The sequence below is a fragment of the Platalea leucorodia genome (assembly GCF_965183815.1).
Source record: "Platalea leucorodia genome assembly, chromosome: 2".
NCBI classification, from domain to species: Eukaryota; Metazoa; Chordata; class Aves; order Pelecaniformes; family Threskiornithidae; genus Platalea; species Platalea leucorodia.
Genome location: NC_138824.1, coordinates 132,233,810 through 132,252,585, shown reverse-complemented (window position 1 = coordinate 132,252,585; position 18,776 = coordinate 132,233,810). Strand labels below are relative to the sequence as shown.

The following is an 18,776-nucleotide window of genomic DNA, read 5'->3' as shown; positions in this document are numbered from 1 at the left end:
AGTCCCCTCCATATCCACACAGTGTAAGGGCCAAGTCCTTCTGCAATAGAATTCTCTAACATCCACACAATAGCACTTGACAAAGGCTAACTGGAGAACTGTTCCATTTTATTATGACATTTAAGACTGCTGTATTTGTTTTGCTCTGTACTGGAATGAAAAATAAAATTAAAGCTTTCTATCCTTCTGACCATGGCCACATGGCTGCCAAAGTTGTTTTTACTGTCAAGCCCTCTCATCAAAACCATGACACCAGACAAGTTTTGGCTCCTGAACTGTTCCATTTTACAACTACTTTTATAATTAATTTTGTTCTACAGTGGAATGAAAACAAAATCTTTCTAACTTTTATTACAAAATAGAGTTCTATTGACATAGATTTTTAGACTGAGAAGGCTGGATTTTAGTACAACTGTCTCTACTTTTGAGAAAGCCTGTTCTTGATCACAACCTTTCTGATGATGTTTTGTCAAAATCTATACACTTCCACAAAAATATTTCACCTTTAATTATATGTTTCCACAAGAAACCAAAAGACTTCCTTAAAAGTACTCCTGACTAGCATTATTTCTGAAATTTATTTCTTCAGTGACACATATCGAGGCTACTAACTAGTCTTTGCTCTCTTCCAGATGCCACACGACTCACAACCGCTTGTACCTTCTCGGGTGAAAATACTCCTTGCCACAAGTGTTATGTCTGTGACATTAAGAGTTTTGTTTTCACATCAAGCTAAAACCAAAACTTTTGATTTTTCTGCCCGAGGAATTTACTATAACATCCTTAACATGAAACAAATGCATACTCCTTGTCCCTAGTGCTGCCCTCCTTTTTTTTTTTTTTTCTGAAGATATCGTTAGAGACAATGATGAGAGAATCTAAAAAAAAAAGTGACATCAGACAACAGATAGGTATAAGATAACAGAAAGGTGTGAGGTATTTAAGACCGACTGAAGAGAGAACGTAAAAGTTACTTAGAAACAGAATAGCTATTCTTAACTGGTTTCTTGAGCGAAATTCATGCAATTGGGGTGAGGGAGTAATAAAATAAGGTACCTTTGAATAATTATGCACATATATTTTTGGTACATATTAAAATATATTTATTATCTAATGATATATAACTGTATCATATAATCATCTATAATAAAATATATGCATAATATTTTTTATATATATAAACTTTCATAATACAGTAAGAGCACCTATCCCATGAACTACGTGCTCAGTTCCAATCTAAAGTGGACCTTCCCTTCACATCATGACACGATCAGCACTCCAAATAGTCTTACCAGCAGCAGCCCTCACTTCGTAAGTCTACACTCTACACACTTGTAGCAAAGCATTCATTCACAGAAATGCTTAAAGACTGCTTTTAATCCTTTGTTTCCTGGCTAAATTAATTCAATTTTTTCCCCTTCAGCTTGTTTATTGCTACATTCTACTATCCTACAGAAGTTCTTAATATCTTTGGTTATGTATTTGTGTTGGAAGTGACAGGAGAGGCATGTTTCATTTATACCTAGAAAACCCAAGGATCCTTCCGTCTGCTACAGCCTATTGCCTATTAAGGCAAGAAGTACTGTGAAGGACAGGGAACATTACGCAATTTCCCGAGGATTCTGACAGCACAATCTTAGGGAAAAAAACAAACCAAAGAAAAAAGCCCATGTACCACATAAATAATTTTAAAACAATGCAAGATTCTATTTCTAAGCAATAACCTTTTAGTCCTCAAAATGAGCTGTACAAAGCATGAATTAGTTAAGATTTATATGCAAGCACTCAACTGAACCGGATTTTGATGGCAAAACTGTGCATATTATGCTTAGTGGAAGGATTTAATTTGGGGGTCTCTGGTTTGTTTGTTGAAACTGCACAACTAGGTTGATATCGCAATATGCCTGGTGATACGGGTTGACTGTTACCTATCTTGACTCAGACAGTAAAACTGACACTTCGCCTGCTTTTATCGGTCCTGAAGCTTGAAGTATCTGAGTTGATACTCCTTCCTTGTTAGCAAGGAGGTAAAATAAAGTGAGGCTTTGTACGAGAACAATTTGCCACGCAGATCTGGCAGCAAGTCAACAGGAGAATCAAACAGGTCCCGAGTTCAGCCAACAATGACAAGAAACAGAACAATTCGTAACCAAAATTCTGTATTCTCTTCTGTTTAAATATTAACAGCTCCTGCATGTGACATGCAAACTAATGTTTTCTTGCTTGTCACAAGCAAGAATCAAACACAGATAATTCAGTGCAATCAGATGGGTAACAAGATCCTGGACAGACAGATTTAAAAAGTCCTCACTATTTCAGATTTAAGGAAGAAAAGCAAGAAAAACAAGGGAGAGACAACGTACGCCAGCAGAGATAAGGACAATAACAGATTTACTTTTTTAAAAAACTGTATCAGGAAAAAAATATCATTAACATGGCATTGGTCTGGTATTAAATGAAAACAGTAGAAGAATCAATAAACATTCAGGAAAAGTAGGGATAATCAGTGATTTTTCTGCTCTGTATTTGGAAAAACAACAGATAATATGTTGTATCACTTCATTAATAAGTAGTTATTTCCAACTGTGTCAATGGAAAGTTGCAAAAAGGCAGCTTTTAAAGCTAGGCATACCAAAAAGCAGTAAACCTGAACAACATAATCAAAGAAGTACTAAAAATATGTAGCTGAGGAGATTTTTTATATGATGAATATAATCTTAAAGCAACTCTTGGAGAACAAGGGCAGTTTTAAACTAAATAAAAGAAAGCTGATGTCACACCAATGCTTAAAAAAAGGAAAACTAGAATAACATATGTGTTTTAAGTACTGGCAATGTAATGCTGATCATTGCAGAATAACAGAGGAGCTGATATTATTTCCTTAATGTCCTAACAGAGGGTTCAATGAACAACAAATAAAAGGAGGGTAAAATAATTATTACCAATTCAATTTTGTTGGAAAAAAAAAAGAAGGTGTTCTTTTCACAAAGAGAATAGCTTTCTCTGGTAAGACTGTAATTCTAGTTGAAACAGATAATAACTCTGATATAATGTAAAGCACAATTCCCTAAGTATTCTTTAACTATTGGTTTAGAAACAAGCATTCTATAGCTAATAAAGCAGTGACAAAGATTAAAACTCATTAACTGACAGATTTAAAAATGCAGTTACAAAGAGGCATCATCAAACAGGTGAGTTTCTTGTTGGGTCTGAAGCATACAACATATTGAGACTACTCTAGAAGTTTGTCAGTGATCTGGGAAAAGACACAAAGTCTTCAATTATAAGATCTCCAGAAGGCATGGTAACCACAGGAGATTTAAAGAATGTAGTGGAAAACTCATTCACACAAAGGAATTTGGTTAATGTACTTAGTATAGTGCAAGAAAGCAATATGATTTGATTTTGCTAAATTACAAGACATATCTCAGAAGAAAGAAAACAGGCCAAACTGACGGGATGGAGAACCTGTAAAGTGGTAACTCTGGGCAGGACTCATCGGTCAAGGGTGAACCAATCAATCCAAAATTAGCCCTCAGTGTAAGGCAGCAGTCAAGATAACTTTCACGATCTTCAGATTTGTATGCAATGAGCTATCAAATAGGAGTACGTGCATTATGTTATGCTTGTATTTTACTAAATAAATTTATTATATTATTACATATATTACTATATATATTATTATATATATTAAAATATATATTATATTATTATAAATTTTATTACTAAAGAATTGAAAAAAAGCCATGAAGGAATTTATTACACATTGCTAAATAAAGAGGAAAATTAAGGGACAATTTGAACACAATCTCAAAGTTTCTACACAGAGAAGATCAATTGCAAGATTTTATTTAATTTAGTAAATATGGCGTAAGCCATACATCGAACCATACATTTACACTGAAACTAGAAGTAACTTTTATCAGGAAAGGTCCTCCCCAGAAACAAATTAAGTGGTAGCAGATTCCTAATTGTTTTCAATCATTTAGAAAAAACATCCAATCTTGATTTTAAAAATTTCAGCACACAGATTACGGTTGAAAAAAAATACTGTGACTGGTGGTATGGGTCTCTTCTGCCAATCGAATCTATCCATCTACTAATTTCACAGAACATAAAACAAACTGGTGATAGCAGCATTGGTCAGAAAGCCAACTCTTGGGCTACATCGTTTACAGATTTTCTTGTCAGTAGCCTTTCTCACCAAAAAAGAAGAATCAAAACAATTTAGTGAACTTATTTTGTGCGTACGTTTATTTATTTTTGTAGCATTTGCTATGGTCTCCTGGGAAAACAGATCACATGTACACTTGAAAAACAAGTCCAAAGTTTTCACACCTGGCCAGAAGAGTTAGCTCTCAGAGAAGCGCCATAACTCCTGTTTAAATCCTCTTGTAAGCCAGAATGGTGTAAACCATAACAGTGTAAGCCTAAAATACGAGGTATTTAACTACCGAGCACTTCTCAGCCTAGACTGAGAGGAACAGAGAGAGCATTGGGGCAGTTTAACTAGAGATGAAGGGAGAAGGAAAATCTTTTCAAAGCTCTGTGTCTCACAAGGGAAGGAAAGATGGAGAGAAGAAGAAAGGCATCATTAAAGGCAGGGTGCAGGATTTTAAAAAAAAAAAAAAGATCACAGATCACTTGCAGGAACTTTCAGCTACATCAAACACTTCCACTACTTTTGAGGTCCAAAGCCCATTTACCTTTTCCTTTCCAATATTCTTCTCCAACCACCTCCCTCCCACCACCCGCTGCAAGTTACGGGATTTGCTGCTGTCACAGCCTTCACTCCACATGTGCAATGGCCTCTTCCCCCGGGCTGTGCCCATCTTTTCTACTTAAAGAGTGCTTCCACTCTTCCACAGCATACTATACAGAGCCTAGCAGAAGACGAATTTACTCCTTAGGTTTGGTTTTGTGTATATATATATACACATAAAATTCTGCCATGCCTAGGAGCTTTTCTAACTTGTGTTCACCTATACCTGTCCTCAAGGAATCCTAAGTCTAGTGAGGATTCCTGGAGTGCAGCGCACACAGCTCGTGCTGCCTCCCATCCTCAAAATGCAGGAGACACCAGTACAGTTAGCTCTCTACCCAGTGATTAACAGCTGGGAAATACTTATTTACAGCTGATTTATTCTGCTCCAGTCTCACAGAATTCCAGCATGAGAATGGGCCAGGATTTAGATCTGGCCCCTGATTTGACAATATTTTTCAGTTTGACAACTATAGGTAGGAGCTATGCTGTGAGAAAGCAGAATTAATATATTAAGTCTTGACAGGTAGTGGAATAAAGATTATTATGTTTAATTGTAATCAAGCCTTTTTGGTTACATGGGATGGCTTGTCCAGGAGATGAGTCAGAGCAGTGTGGGGAGGGATGCTGCTGTTTGCTGTTTGCTGGCTTCACAAGCACAAGGACACATTTTTAAGGCAGTGCTCTAGGATCCACATCCAAGCAAAACCACTCTGGTCTCTGCCACTTGCGCTTTCTTTATCCTTCCACGACCCTTTATCCCAAGCATCTCAGCTTATCCAAAAGAGCCACAAAATCGTTCCACATCTCTTTCCCCTTCCATCCCTCTCTCTCTCATGGCTATATCCCTTATTCAACTGTCCGTTTTCAGCAACGCCATCTATCTACTTCCAGTCTTATCACATGAAGGGACCACATGAGGCTCCATCTTCTTTCAAAATCTTTTCTCACTACATTACTACTCTGCAGCTCCAGCTTGTTCCCTTATGAGTATGGGACAAGAATCCTTCTCAAAATTGCCTGGGTAACGTAAAGACAACTTCCCTGACCCTGTCCCAATGACTTCGGCAAAGCTGGAAAACAACTCTTACAAGGAAAAAAAAAATCCTTCCATCCACACAGCCCCCAAACTTAATCTCACCAGTATTTTCAAGAAAAAAAATTTAAAAAATCAGTTTCATGAACAAATCTAGTATGGAAAATTTAGGCTTGAATAGATTTTCAAAATTCAAAGTTTGGAAACTAAAACACTATCAGATTTAGCAGTGGTAAAGCACCTTAATTACATATGACACTACCAACCCTAACAGAAAGTTGACAAAACAAACAGGTACACAAACAATAAAAGATACATACCTTGCTTATAAAATGCATATATTTTATTCAAACATACTGTAGGTTTAGGTCTTGTCTGTTGGAAAAACTGTACATGATAAATTAATCTGATTTATTATAAAATCTGTTGATATTTTACAGGAAACGTAACATTTTCCCTTCCAGATACAAAGGAAAAAAAAAATTTCCACGGCATCTTTATGAGAGATTCAGTCTACCACCACTTAATTAAGTGCCGGAATTACCACAAAATTACAAATCAGGACTCCTACTCCCATCAAGAGTCCCATTAAGAGACAGAAAAGGTGTTAGACACCTAACTCTCTTGGATTTGGAAATCTTTTAGCTGCATATTCATACACCCTGCCCTGATCCTCTTCACTTCGTACAATAAAAGTGATAGGAAATACAACACAGTAAGATGATAGAAAACCTGAAGGGAAATAATTTAGAATAGACAAAAGGAATTATTTTAATATGATAGATAATTAGATTGCAATATACCAAGAGTAGTTTGTTAAAGTTTCTTGACTTAAAGCAGGCACTGCTGACTGCTGCACTGAACTTTATTAAAAGCCCCCGCATTTCAGTAGACGCAATGTGCGAGACCAATGACATGGGCAACAATGTTACTATTAATTCCATTAATAACCACATTCCTATGCATGTCATCAGTCCCAAATTCACATACACGTACACATCATATGTTCAAAGCCCATTAAACGTCAGGAATCTCATTTACAGTCTTCCTAGAAACGAATACGCGCTTGTAGAAATGCCAGTGTGTTGAATCCTACCACAGAGAAGAGAACCGTATGCAGTGAAGGTAGAAATGCTCCTTTCAGAAGAACATCTCACAATCCTGTGTCGTGTGCTAACCTCGTACTTGTTTATCCTTACTGCAGTGAAAGCTCTGAATGCACAAACTGCACATGGACTTTAAATGAACGCTCAGGAGCAAATTCTGCCCAGAGAGGCAAGACCTTAATGCTTGTGGCAACATGATCAATCTTTTAATTTGCTGCAGCCAGAACGGAAACTGAGTCCAAGCAAAAGGTCAGAACAGGCATTTTATATTCTCTGTTAAAGGAGGGGAGGAAAAAAATGTCTTTGAGGAGTAAAGTAAGTAGCTAATGAGACACAGCACTGACAGCTGGAATTTAATAAGTATCCACTTCACAAGGAAAATTGCTCTTAGTAATTAAATACAGGTATCATGCAAAGCTTCTGCTTAGAGCCAGACTTCAAAATCCTTCTGTCAGTAGGACTGACGGGGTTTTACATCCCAGGTAATATAAGGGTGACTTTGCCTGGGAGGCTAGTCCTAAACGAAGAGGGTTAATTGCATAAAATTCACAGTCATGTCAGTGGTAAATAATTCCAAAGGGACTTGTTCAGATAGTAGTCTGGCATTACTGAAAAACAGGCTGCAACTAAAAAGACCTGTTATAAGGTCCACCAAAACCTGAGACACATAAAAAGTTTATTAGTCATTGCAGAACTAAAATGCAAACAAGATCTTTTTAGAGGGATCCAAAATTCTTTATGCTCCAGGTCTGTAGGGCCATAAAACTCTACCTGAGAAAATTTTAAACAATCTTCTAATTAATCACAGGATTTTATAACCTCTCACAAGCTCTAAGTAAAACATTAACAAGGCAGGGAGAAGGAAGTCCTCTTTGTACTAGGCATGATTCCTAACCCCGCTGACATACCCCACTAGAGGAACCAGCTTAGAATTTAACATCAAACTGAGATTATAATGGATACTAGCACACAGAGATGGTGTTTCACTTATGGGACTTCACTCCCATAAATGAAGGTATAAGTCTAAATTACTGGGAACATCTGGGAGAGTAGAGTCGAATCGTTTTTCTGTAATTTGTGACACCACCATCAAAATACAACCACATAACATAATTTAACATAATAAATTTCATACCCCTAAAAAGCCATCTTGATCCTCACTCACCTAGTCCAACAGAACACTGTTGGTATCACCAAAAGAAAGCAGTTTAAGCATCTAGATGGTTGAGCGTTTTTACCAGCTACATCCAACAGATTTGCCTTTACTCAGGCATGCACAACACAATGACACAGCTGTATTTACCTCAGTGTAAAACAGCACAGGCTCTGCAAAACGTGTTTTAACCTACCTCATAGTACATAGGCAGATCCTTAACCTTTTTTCCCTTTTGATTCCCAGATTCTCTGATCTGCAAGGAAACAAAGCATTCTACTGTGAGAAGATTTTAAGTTTACGCAAATCATTTTACTCGTTATTCCCTTTTGAAAACACTACACTCTCACTCCAAAATAGCGAGGAATCATCTTAAGCTACACTTGTACCTTAGGGACGGAACTTTTGTGATCAGCATCTTGAAGAAAAGTCTGTAGCAAAACCTCACTACCCACAGGGAGCAGAGCAGCTTATACAGTAAGCTTCTCTTTTTCCATTTTTAACTCCTATGAATTAGTGTAATTTTTAAAACTTCCACAGAGTAATCCAATTGAACACAAAACTTACAGTTACCACAGACCAAAGAAGTTCATATCTAGAAGTGAGATCTAGGGTTTGGTTTGTTGTTAAAAGTCCCATTCTGGGAATACCTGTCTGAAAACGTCTTCCCGCGTTACCACGCTGAAGAGCTTCCGCTGCGGCACCCGCACAGCAAGAGACAGGGCCTTGGTGTGGATTTCATCCTCAGGTTTGGTCCCCACAACGAAAGCGATGCTAGGCTTCCAGTCATCCTACGGTCCAAAACAAAATCTTTAAGGTATTAAAACACAAGCAAACAAAGGCGCTTCTCTGCAGTTCTAAGGAATAAGCCCGTAGAGATGGCTATTCCCTTTGAGACATATTCAACATCACTGTATTAATCACACTGAAATAAACTGTATACAAAGCACATACTATTTTGTCGCAATTCTTTCTGCCATCAGGTGGCAGCATTATGCTACGGAAAACACAAATGCCTACTAACAACCTCTGCAAACCTCCCCCAGGCAAACGCGGCATTAGCACCACACACAGATAAAGTAACCTTTAAATGTCATTTGCAGGTTTGACAGTTCAGTAAGCAAACAAGAAGTGACTTTTGAATATATGTATTATTGTCACTGAATATATCTATTATTGTGATTATTTGCTGTAGAAAAAAATAAACAAATTTCAGCTCCCTCATCCCGGGAATTAGATAATGCCCAGATACTATTTTCTGAAAATGGTAGCACTATTTGTATGATGTTTTATAAGGGTATATTTATGCATACCATGGTTCTTACACGGTTTCACTAAGTATTCTGGACTAAGAAAAATTATTTATCAATGGCAAGTTATATTTCACTACAATACTCACAAATGAAAAACACTAGTAGTTTTCAAACACTTGCAGTAAAATACGCATATTTTTATGGGAAAAAAATCTGATTTCAGCATTAAAGAAATGCAGAACAAGAGAAGACTGGAACATGTTATTTAGTGATATGCATCCACAGAACCCTCAAAACGATGTCATCTAAGCAACTTTTACTCGTTACTCTTCTTTTCCATTTGTTCTGCTTTAACCAGAATCCCTTTCACAAGGCGAGTGGCTCTCTCCAGCACATCTACATCTCACCCCAGAGTATTCGCTACCAGCATCAGTGGCACCTGAACTGCACGTGCTTCCAACGGTTGTGCTGTACGCTCCTCAGGAATCACCAAATTTTTTTTTGATTGAACATCTGCATGTGTAAACTGCAAGGATATCAATAAAGCTGAATAAAGGTAAATATTAAAAGAGCTTCAGTAAGATCAAGGTGGTCCCAAGACATTGTCACGCTAACCAGGACCAGGCCAAGCAGAGTCACATACCGGACCAGCGTGTATCATAGCAGGGAAAGATTTTAAAGACAAATTTAAGAGAGGGTGGTAACTTCAGGATTTTGATGGAAACATTATCATACGTGTATATTATGTACAAAGTGCTTGTGGAAAAGAGGAACAAAACGCGAGTGGACGGTAAAGTGAGGGAAAGGACCATTCCAAAAAAAAAGTTAGATGTAAACAGTAAAAGGAGAAGTTTCTTTTTCCAGTTTTACTGCACCCTTCCTCATTTGTTCCTTCCCTTAGTTGAAAAAAAGCCTACCTAAACATTTGCAATTTGAGTAACTGATGACTTGGGATGGGATAAAGCAAGAGCTGACATAAGTTTCAAACTAGTAAATGCTTGCATGGAGGGAAACAGTTTGTCATACTCTTCAGGTAACAAAGGATAACATCACATGAATATGGCACGATGTGATGATACATACATGCCCCATTTTTTAAACCACAGAATATTCAGAGAAACAAAAAAAAGATGGAAAGATCACCTGGGTCACTAAGTGCAGTCTTCTGAAACTGCAAGTAGCTACAGAGCAAACACCTAATCCAGAAGGGCCCCTACAGTTCCACACATCAAAAAATTCCTTGAGCTTTTATAGCAGCACAAAATAAACCTGAAGTTTTTAAAATTCAAAAATGCAGGAGAGTGCAAGCATATCACTGATGCTCTAGGAGCATGCAAACACGACGAGCGGAGAGTGCCCAGTTGCGCTGGGACAGCGGGCACCGCTCGCTGGAGAAGCGGCAGCAGCAATGGCCTGTGTGGGGACTGCACCAAGCACACGCAATTTCTTTTTGCCCTTTCTAGTTGGCGGGGAGGATGGAGGCCAATACCTCCTCCTGCCTAAAGTAGCCAAGAGAGCTACAGGTGCACAGCGCTATGAAAGAGCTAGGTATTCCAGTATTATCGTCAAAACATGTGCACAGGAGTTGCAGTTAATCTGAATTCAAGTTAGAGTTGTCATTGTATAGCTGCCAAGAGCTGGACGCAAAAGCTTTACCATTCTTTGAAGAGAGAGCATTTAGATGTCCATACTTGTGTGCCAACGCGTAATTTTCTGGGCTTTTAGAATTGAGACCGAAATGCCTTCGTGTGGCAGTACCCTGGTGTTCCCAGGGCTCGCCAGCAGGGACGGGGCCTTTAGAACAACCATCCGCCTGCAACGCGAGCTAAAGGAGCGACTGATACCGCTACGCTGTCCTCTTCAGTGAGGACCACCAAAAGAGGGGAACGAGGCTCAGTCAGTCTCACAGACAGATGCTGACAGCACAAGAAGAGCAAGACTGAGGAATGTCAGGTTCTACCCTAGATGCTAGGGGAAGCATGGTCCAGCAGAAATGCAGAGCCTGCTCTCACAACTTCTGCCGTTCTTCAGGTACGCAAAGAAATCTCCATCAGAGAGTCCTCAAACCTCTGCCTTATGCCTTCTTCAGTTCCTCCTTAAAACATGCCAGTGTCTTGGTGCCCACAAATTACACCTGCTTAGCACTGATTAACATCGTCCTGCAACAACAACGTCTGTGAAACCTGTCTTCCTTACAGTCCTGTCTCTTCTTGATCTTTCCACCCCTTGGTCACAACTGTCCCTAGCTCACTTCTCCTTCCATTTCCACTTGCTGTTCCTCACCCAGGTTCCACCACTTCTCCTAATGCTTCCCACATCCATTACTTGCTCTCGTCCTCAGTCTCCTTGTCCAGCTAGTCCCTAGTTTCATTATCTGATCCCACTTCCAGCTTTCTCCAGCCTCAGATTCCTTCTCCAAATCCTTATTCTCTAGCCCCTCTCATACTTCCCAGGCACTTTCAGAGTTATGCTTGAGCAACAAGACTTTCTCCTTCCCAGTACTTGTGCGTTCCCTGGGAAGGCACTAAAAGCAACGGAGAGAGAATTTTCCCGATTTCCACTGCGGTGCCCACCTTCACAGCAGCCCGTAACAAAGCACCAAAGCAAAACATCAGGGTAAGTCCTCCTTGTGAAAAATGAATTTTTAAAAAAACTTAGGATTTACTCAAACACAAACATTCTCAGAAAGAGGTATGCCCTCAGCAAAAGGCACACCCTTGGCATAAGTGTGGTGCATCTCCTCCCCTCCTAAATTCTCCGCTTCAAAGAAACAAGCTGCTAAAGCTTCTCCACAGAACAGCTATGAGAATACTCACAGCATGGGCAAAACACTGGCTAATATACTAAAAATAAAATACATGGAATGATCCTCTACAAGATAACTGGTAGGGAAAATTATAAGCTCACCTAATTTAATTCTACAGAAGTATATGCAACTTGATATAAGGCCTTTTGCGTAAAAATTTAAACAGTATTAGAGATAGCCCATACCTCCCTAGCTGCAAAATGAAGAAAAAAATGATCCTTTTGTAAAAAAGGTGCAATACCTGGGAATTGGAGCTAGTTAAATACCAGAAATGGCTACAAACACTTCAACAGGGAATAATGATCCAGAATTCTCAGAGTCACTAATAGCATGTCATCTATTTCCAGACTGACCAGTTTTGAAGCCCTCAAAGATCATTTTTCAGAAAAGCTAAACTTTGAGAACAGCAACTGAAGTCAATAATGACCACGAATGTGTGGCGTTAATACATAGTTTAAAGGTGTTTAATTGACTACGCTCTTTTCTGACCTTAAAAATCTATTACTTTTGCAATATTGCCCTTATATTATCAATACTGTAACAGTATCCTTAATGTTCAAGGCACTGAAAGGAAGAGAAGAAACAGACGCTGCTTCTACAGCTCACCACCTAAAATCACAACATAAAAATGAGAAGGAAAAGTAGTAAAATGTATATGGTTACTTTAAAAACATTTTCTCCCTCAATATACAACTGGTCCTCTACTGAGTTTAATTCTTTCAAATGTTATTGTAGAAGTGAGACCTGAGAAAGGATCTGAAAGAAGATAGATTAGTGACCCTAAGGCTACCTCAAATGAGGTTCCCAGCTTAAAGAACAGGATAGAGAAAGCCATAAAACTAACTACTGGAGAAGCACGGAAACAGTCTAGGAAGGCTGCCATTGAGAGTATAATGCCAGCACGACGTACTGTGAACGACGACGACCAAAATGCGGAGAGTAGGTAGCCCACAGAACCAACAACACTGATTGAAACACGAATGAAAAAAACCAAAGCTGGAAATGTGGGATTGGCAACTGAATACTCCTTAAACGATCTGAAACAAGCTCCAGTTAAGGGGCGGCCAGACCACTCTCCCTGGAAAACCTCCAGTGACAACCATTGTCCCCGATGACACTGTCCCCAACCCCTTCCAAAACTATCGGCCATGTCAAGAGTTGACATGCACCAACTTCTCTCTCAGTGTTGGAAATAACCATCTATGGGGGAAGCTTGTATGTCCCTCAGGTGAAGGGGCTCCAGTCCTAGCAATGTCTACCTAACTCTGAAAGCTCCGTCTAAGCAGCTAGGAGTTTTCCAAAATCCTTGTTTTCACAAAAGACAGAAGGTATCTCATCATCTCCTGATTTTGTTCTCAAGCCTCCACCGTGTCACCCTGTAATGTGATTTTTTTTTCCAACTGTTAAAAACCAGTACAATATAGCCTACTTCTTTGTCACAGTATTATTGGAATAGCATAGGTATGTTAAAAAAAAATCTCTAACTTCAATTCACATTGAGGAAAAAAGCAGATGTAGCTCACAAAATTTTGTTTCTTTTTTAAACGTGTCTTGTTTTCTCTGCTTCATTTCCTAGACAGAAAAGGGCAGCTGTTCTAGAGCAGACATTTGAAGAAGTCAGCTATGTTGCTTATTTTTGCAGTACCAGTCTCTAGATCTCTTTGGCCAGGAAAAGCATCGAGCAGCCACCTCACCCCGCCCCCTTTCCAGGCAATCTGAGTATCTCTCATTTTGCATCATCATTTATTCTTGTGGTATTTAATGGTTTTTTTTGTTGTTGTTGTTTAGGTTTTTTTTTTTCCCCCCTCTTTGGGCCACAACTAGTAGGTTCATTTCATTACAGCACAATTTCAAATTTAACTGTAATGGCTGAAGAGAAACATTTGAAAACTTAAACTCCAAACACTTCAGCACCAAACAGCCAGAGTTCTTTAATCTCCTGATTTTTACATAATGCCTCAGAAATAATGAGATTTATTAGTGATTTATGAACACTTAGGGTGATGTTACCTCTCGCATCCATTGCTTTCAACAACAAGAGAGCTTGTAAATCAGTCAATACAGCTGGCATTACCGGGAAAGGTTGCCCATCAGCAATTTTGTAGCCCTAACATAGTGCCTGCGTAGAGCATCCCTGCTGAGAAATCCGCAAGTCCACCTGCCTTATCTGCCGACTGACACACGCCCCTGTTTACTAATGGGTTCTGGTTTTAAGAGCCTGAGCTTTTGCTGTATAATCTGGGCAGGTGAGAGAGTACCAAAACTCCATTGAATGCTAATTCCTCTCTGAAGAGGAAGCAGTATGAATAGTAACCAAAAGTGGGGCCATCCTATTCAGAACACTTTAAACGGTTTTACAAGCTTTAATTTCAGGCCAATTTTCAGGGCCTAAAATGCCAATAAAATGAGAGAAACCATACAGACGGAACGTCAGAGCAGAAGGTGGCTTCCAGTTGCTATGCTTAGCTTTACTAGTTAAGAAGAAGATATAATAGATTACAATTATTTCAATTGTTAAGGGCTGTATTTGCCCAGAATTCACCTTTCACTTAGCAAATATTGCCCTTTAACTACTTAAAGCGTGCACAGTTTAAAACTAAGAATCTTAATTTATATTTTGTAATTTAATTCTGCAGCAAACCCAATCAAAATGTCTTGACAAATATCTGAAGGGAAATACAACTTGCAGCTCCATGTTCTTCTGTGTAGCACATTAGAAACAAAAAAAGATGTATATAAACTGTAATGAAAATTCCATATTTCCTCTGTACATGTTTTTACGTTGTCTGTTTGCCAGTTTTCACAGTGCGTTTAGTAAAAGCAATTATTTGGTTAGTAAATACCATTTAAATCATATTTTAGTTAGCATACCCATCCATAAAATCTTAACAGCACCGGTAAAATGACTCCTTTTCATAGATCAGACTAATAAAATATTGTAAGCCATAAACACACATTAAAATGTGAAATTTCATTGCTCAGTCTATCTGGTACAATTTAAAACCAGTTCTGGTAAATTCCCTTTGACTCCACTAAAGGGAAAGAATATTCTCTGAATTGATACAAGTAAAAGATTTTAAAATTCATTAGACATGAATTACCAGGAGATAAATGTATTTAAGCGATACGAGTTCCTGTCATCTCCCAAATCATTTCAGATTCACAGGGTGTATCACGTACCATACTGAGGAAGAGTAGGGAACAATTTTGTGCAGCGTGTCTGGTGACACCCACAATTACAGGTGCTCAGCACTCTCTTTTACAGGCTGCTTTCCGCTCCTGACCATTATATATTCGAGTTTAAATCTTGTACGCTATGAGATTACTGGGGTTGGGGAGAGGGGGGAAGGATAGTGTGGTTAGACTATTTGCAGAATGACATTTGATTTTTAAAAATCATTTTTACCCTTTAATAAAAAACCCTATGTGATTAAGTAATTAAGATATTCAATTCCCTCCGTGTGCGAGAGGAAGGAACTAAAATTTGGCAGCACAGCCACACTTGTGTCAAAGATGTTCTTTTACAGAGCACGTTTATTTACATTATGTATACTATGTATATATATTTGGCTGTACTTGACGAATCTTGATTCACACATGCTCAGAAGAGATTTGTTTGCATTTGACAGTTTTGCACTCCTGCCCATGACTGTAAGAGCTGAATAAGAATTTTCCTGCAATAAGAAATTTCAGCGGCTGCCCAGCATCGCAGGAGCCTGAGTTCAAGCTGACCGCAGCAGGGAGACAGTTTTTCCCATGTTCCCAAGGCTCTGCCTGCTAACAGTGAGCCCGAGAAAGTGGAATTGGCTTAACTGGAACAGAAAACAGTTGGACAATACCAGAATTAAGGCACCAAGGAATCTTAATTCAGCCCCCATGGGTACAGGCATTATGATAACCTTTAATTAGGTGATCGGGTATTTTTTCCTACAGAATTCTTACCCCATTCAGTGAACGTATTCAACATTTCTTTCCGTCTGCCTCAATGTGTGGTCCTGAAGAATCCTAATTCTGGCATTTCGTAAGTTTTGAGCATTTTCTTTCCTACCTTTTAAAATACTTCAATACAACGGTTTGCATTTAACAAACGTAGTAAATTACATGTAGAAACAGCAGCGTAAACAAAGCACTTTGTTCAGTGAACTCACTGGACAATATCCACAACCACAATAAACACCACCGTAAAGAAAAAAATAAATAAATCACTACTTGGCACCTTGCTGTAAGCTTGGGAGAAAGGTCAGGAACGGAGTAGGTGACGGAGACCGAACCTCCAGCCCCTTCCCGTGCTCCGGGGAGGTTCTCCTAGCGCAGGGGTGAGAGTCACCAGCCAGAAAGGGCTCGGGCGCCTTTGAACTCTACTGAAAAACTCTACGTTCTACGGAGAAATCAGAAACGACAGCCTTAGCTGAGCAGCTTACTTCAAAAAGTGATTTTGTTTGGCTGAACTTGTACTATATGGTTACTGCCAAATAAAAGTAAAAGCAAGTAAGTATTTAAAAGATTTTTGGACACCTGCGGCATTTTCGGGAAAACTGATTAGCCAGTTTAAAAGCCTTCGCCTGCATTCAAAAGTCCTCATACTTAACCAGAACTGCTGACATGTTAAAAACAACCAACCCAAACACAGCAGCAACAACAACAAACACCTGGGTTTTTAACAGGGCACAACAGGAACGCGCCCAACATGCAAGCCGTGGAAGTCATTTGTCTCACTTGCAGAAGCAGCGCTAGATAAACACATGCTAGGTAAATATTATTGTTTGCTGAACTACTCTGCTACTTTGAAACCAAATTCTCTCTTGCAAGTCAAGATTTATTAGAATTACATTGCTTACTTAGAACCTGGAAACCCAAATATGCCTTTAGATCCTCACACGCTGTAAAAGAAGGGAAGGGGGGGAAAACGCCTTTTAGCTGCACACACTCAAGCAGGAAAATTACAGCCTCACATTTTCAACGCTACAGTTAATGCTGTGTCAGCACCTCCATCACGCCTCCTTCTTCAGCAGTTTATAAAAAGTTCACTCCGAGCCGAAACCTGGCACCCGGAGCCCCAGAAAGGAAAGCGCCGCGGAGGGGAAGGCCAGGCACCCGCCGGGGGGACTCGGGGCCCGGCCCGGGGCGGCCCCGGCAGCGGCGCGGCCGCAGCCCGCCCGGAGGAGCACCGAGGGCCGCCCGGGCCCGCTCCCCGCGGCCCCAGCCCCCGGGGCGGCCCCGCCCGGCCCCGCGGCCGCCCTTCACCTCCTGGAGGCGGGCGGACACCAGCGCGGCTTCCCAGCTGTTGGCCGCGGCCCCCGTCGAGGCGACCCCGCCGGTCTTGGGCTGCTTCGGGCCCATGGCGACGGGCAAGCCCCAAGCGTCGCCCTGGCGACCGGCTCCTGCGGGGCGGCGCCTTCCGGGGCGGCGGCGGCGGCGGCGGGCGGTCCGCGAGGCGCGTGCCCGCCGCCCGCGGGGCTCGGGCGGGAGCTCTGCTCTGCGCCAGCCGCTTCGCCCCCCAGGGCCGCGCGAAGGAGAGGCTTCGCCGGGGCTGCGCGGGAAGGGCTGGGGCCCTTCAGGGGCGACGGCGGTGGCCCGCGCCGTCCCCTGGCCGCCGAGGCAAACGTGACATCCGAAGGGGCGCACGGAGCCCGGCATCCAGCGGGCGGCCCGCAGCCAAGCCGCCCGCGGCCCGCGGCGTGCCCGGGCGGGCGGAGGAGGGGGCCGAGGCGGCGGGGCTGGGGGCTGAGGGAGCGCGGGTGTGGGCGGCCGGGCCCGCGCCCAGGCCGCCATCGCTCCCCGAGCGCTGCCATATGTTACGGCGCTGGGACCGGAGCGGGAGAGGGAGGCACAGTTGGAAGAAAGCAGGAGGGCTGCCAAGATAAAGAATTCATTACAGAGGAGTCACGTCGTGATCTCACACTGGAGACAAGTGAAATATTCTGTGTGATTTAACATTTGGTGAAAATATCCCAAACCACATGCCGCCCTTCCCCCCCGCCTCATACCGACCAGGGCTGTTCAGAGCCTCCAAAGCTTTAATTTCGTCCGAGCCTTAAAAGCTCTGCTGTGCAGCACGTTATTGCTTGAATCAGAATTTCACTCCGGGATGATACCGACCTAGTGTATGCGCTGAATAAAACACCTTTAATTACAGGGTTTTAGTGGAGAAGTAGGAATTTAGGTTCATAGGGGATGTAACAGGCGAGTCTCATATCATCTTCGTTTGCAGAAGGGTATCTTCCCCAGGGTTTGCAGACAGTGATGTAGTTTATAACATGGGAAAGCTGCACAGTAGGTTTGCCAACATCCATAAACATTTTCCCCCACCCCGTTTCTTGGCTGGTGGCCATTTTTCTCTTTTTGAGGTTTTCTTTTGTTGTACAGAAAAAAATCAGGCTTCAATTGTTCACAGAAGCAAGCAGTGTGACATTCCCACCATACCCTTGTTCTTCATTAAAGTCTTGGATATGCAGCCAGTGCCTGCTGAGGTGCAGTGAGAGAGTACGGGAAGGAGGGACGGGACCGGATCGGCCGTCGATGCAGCGGAACAGGACAGAGGCATGGGGCAGAATGCACAGAAAATGGTGCCAAATGTCCCAATTATGAGCCACCCTTCTGATTTTTCATGGCTCAGTTTTCAGGGCTGGATATAAGCTTCAGGAGGACCAACGGGAGAGG

The 18,776-nt window shown here is 41.1% G+C and overlaps 1 protein-coding gene across 1 annotated transcript in view; it reads right to left on the bottom strand.

The window, feature by feature from the left end:
• The window catches only part of SPAG17 (sperm associated antigen 17), a gene marked incomplete at both ends in the record, with an annotated part of 108,802 nt that extends 91,346 nt beyond the window's left edge, over positions 1-17,456 (bottom strand). The window contains 3 exons of the mRNA XM_082336821.1: positions 8,254-8,313; positions 8,708-8,848; positions 17,361-17,456. Of these exons, the coding sequence (XP_082192947.1) occupies positions 8,254-8,313; positions 8,708-8,848; positions 17,361-17,456 (297 nt within the window). The remainder of the gene's footprint in view (positions 1-8,253; positions 8,314-8,707; positions 8,849-17,360) is intronic.
• Positions 17,457-18,776: the final 1,320 nt, after the last annotated feature.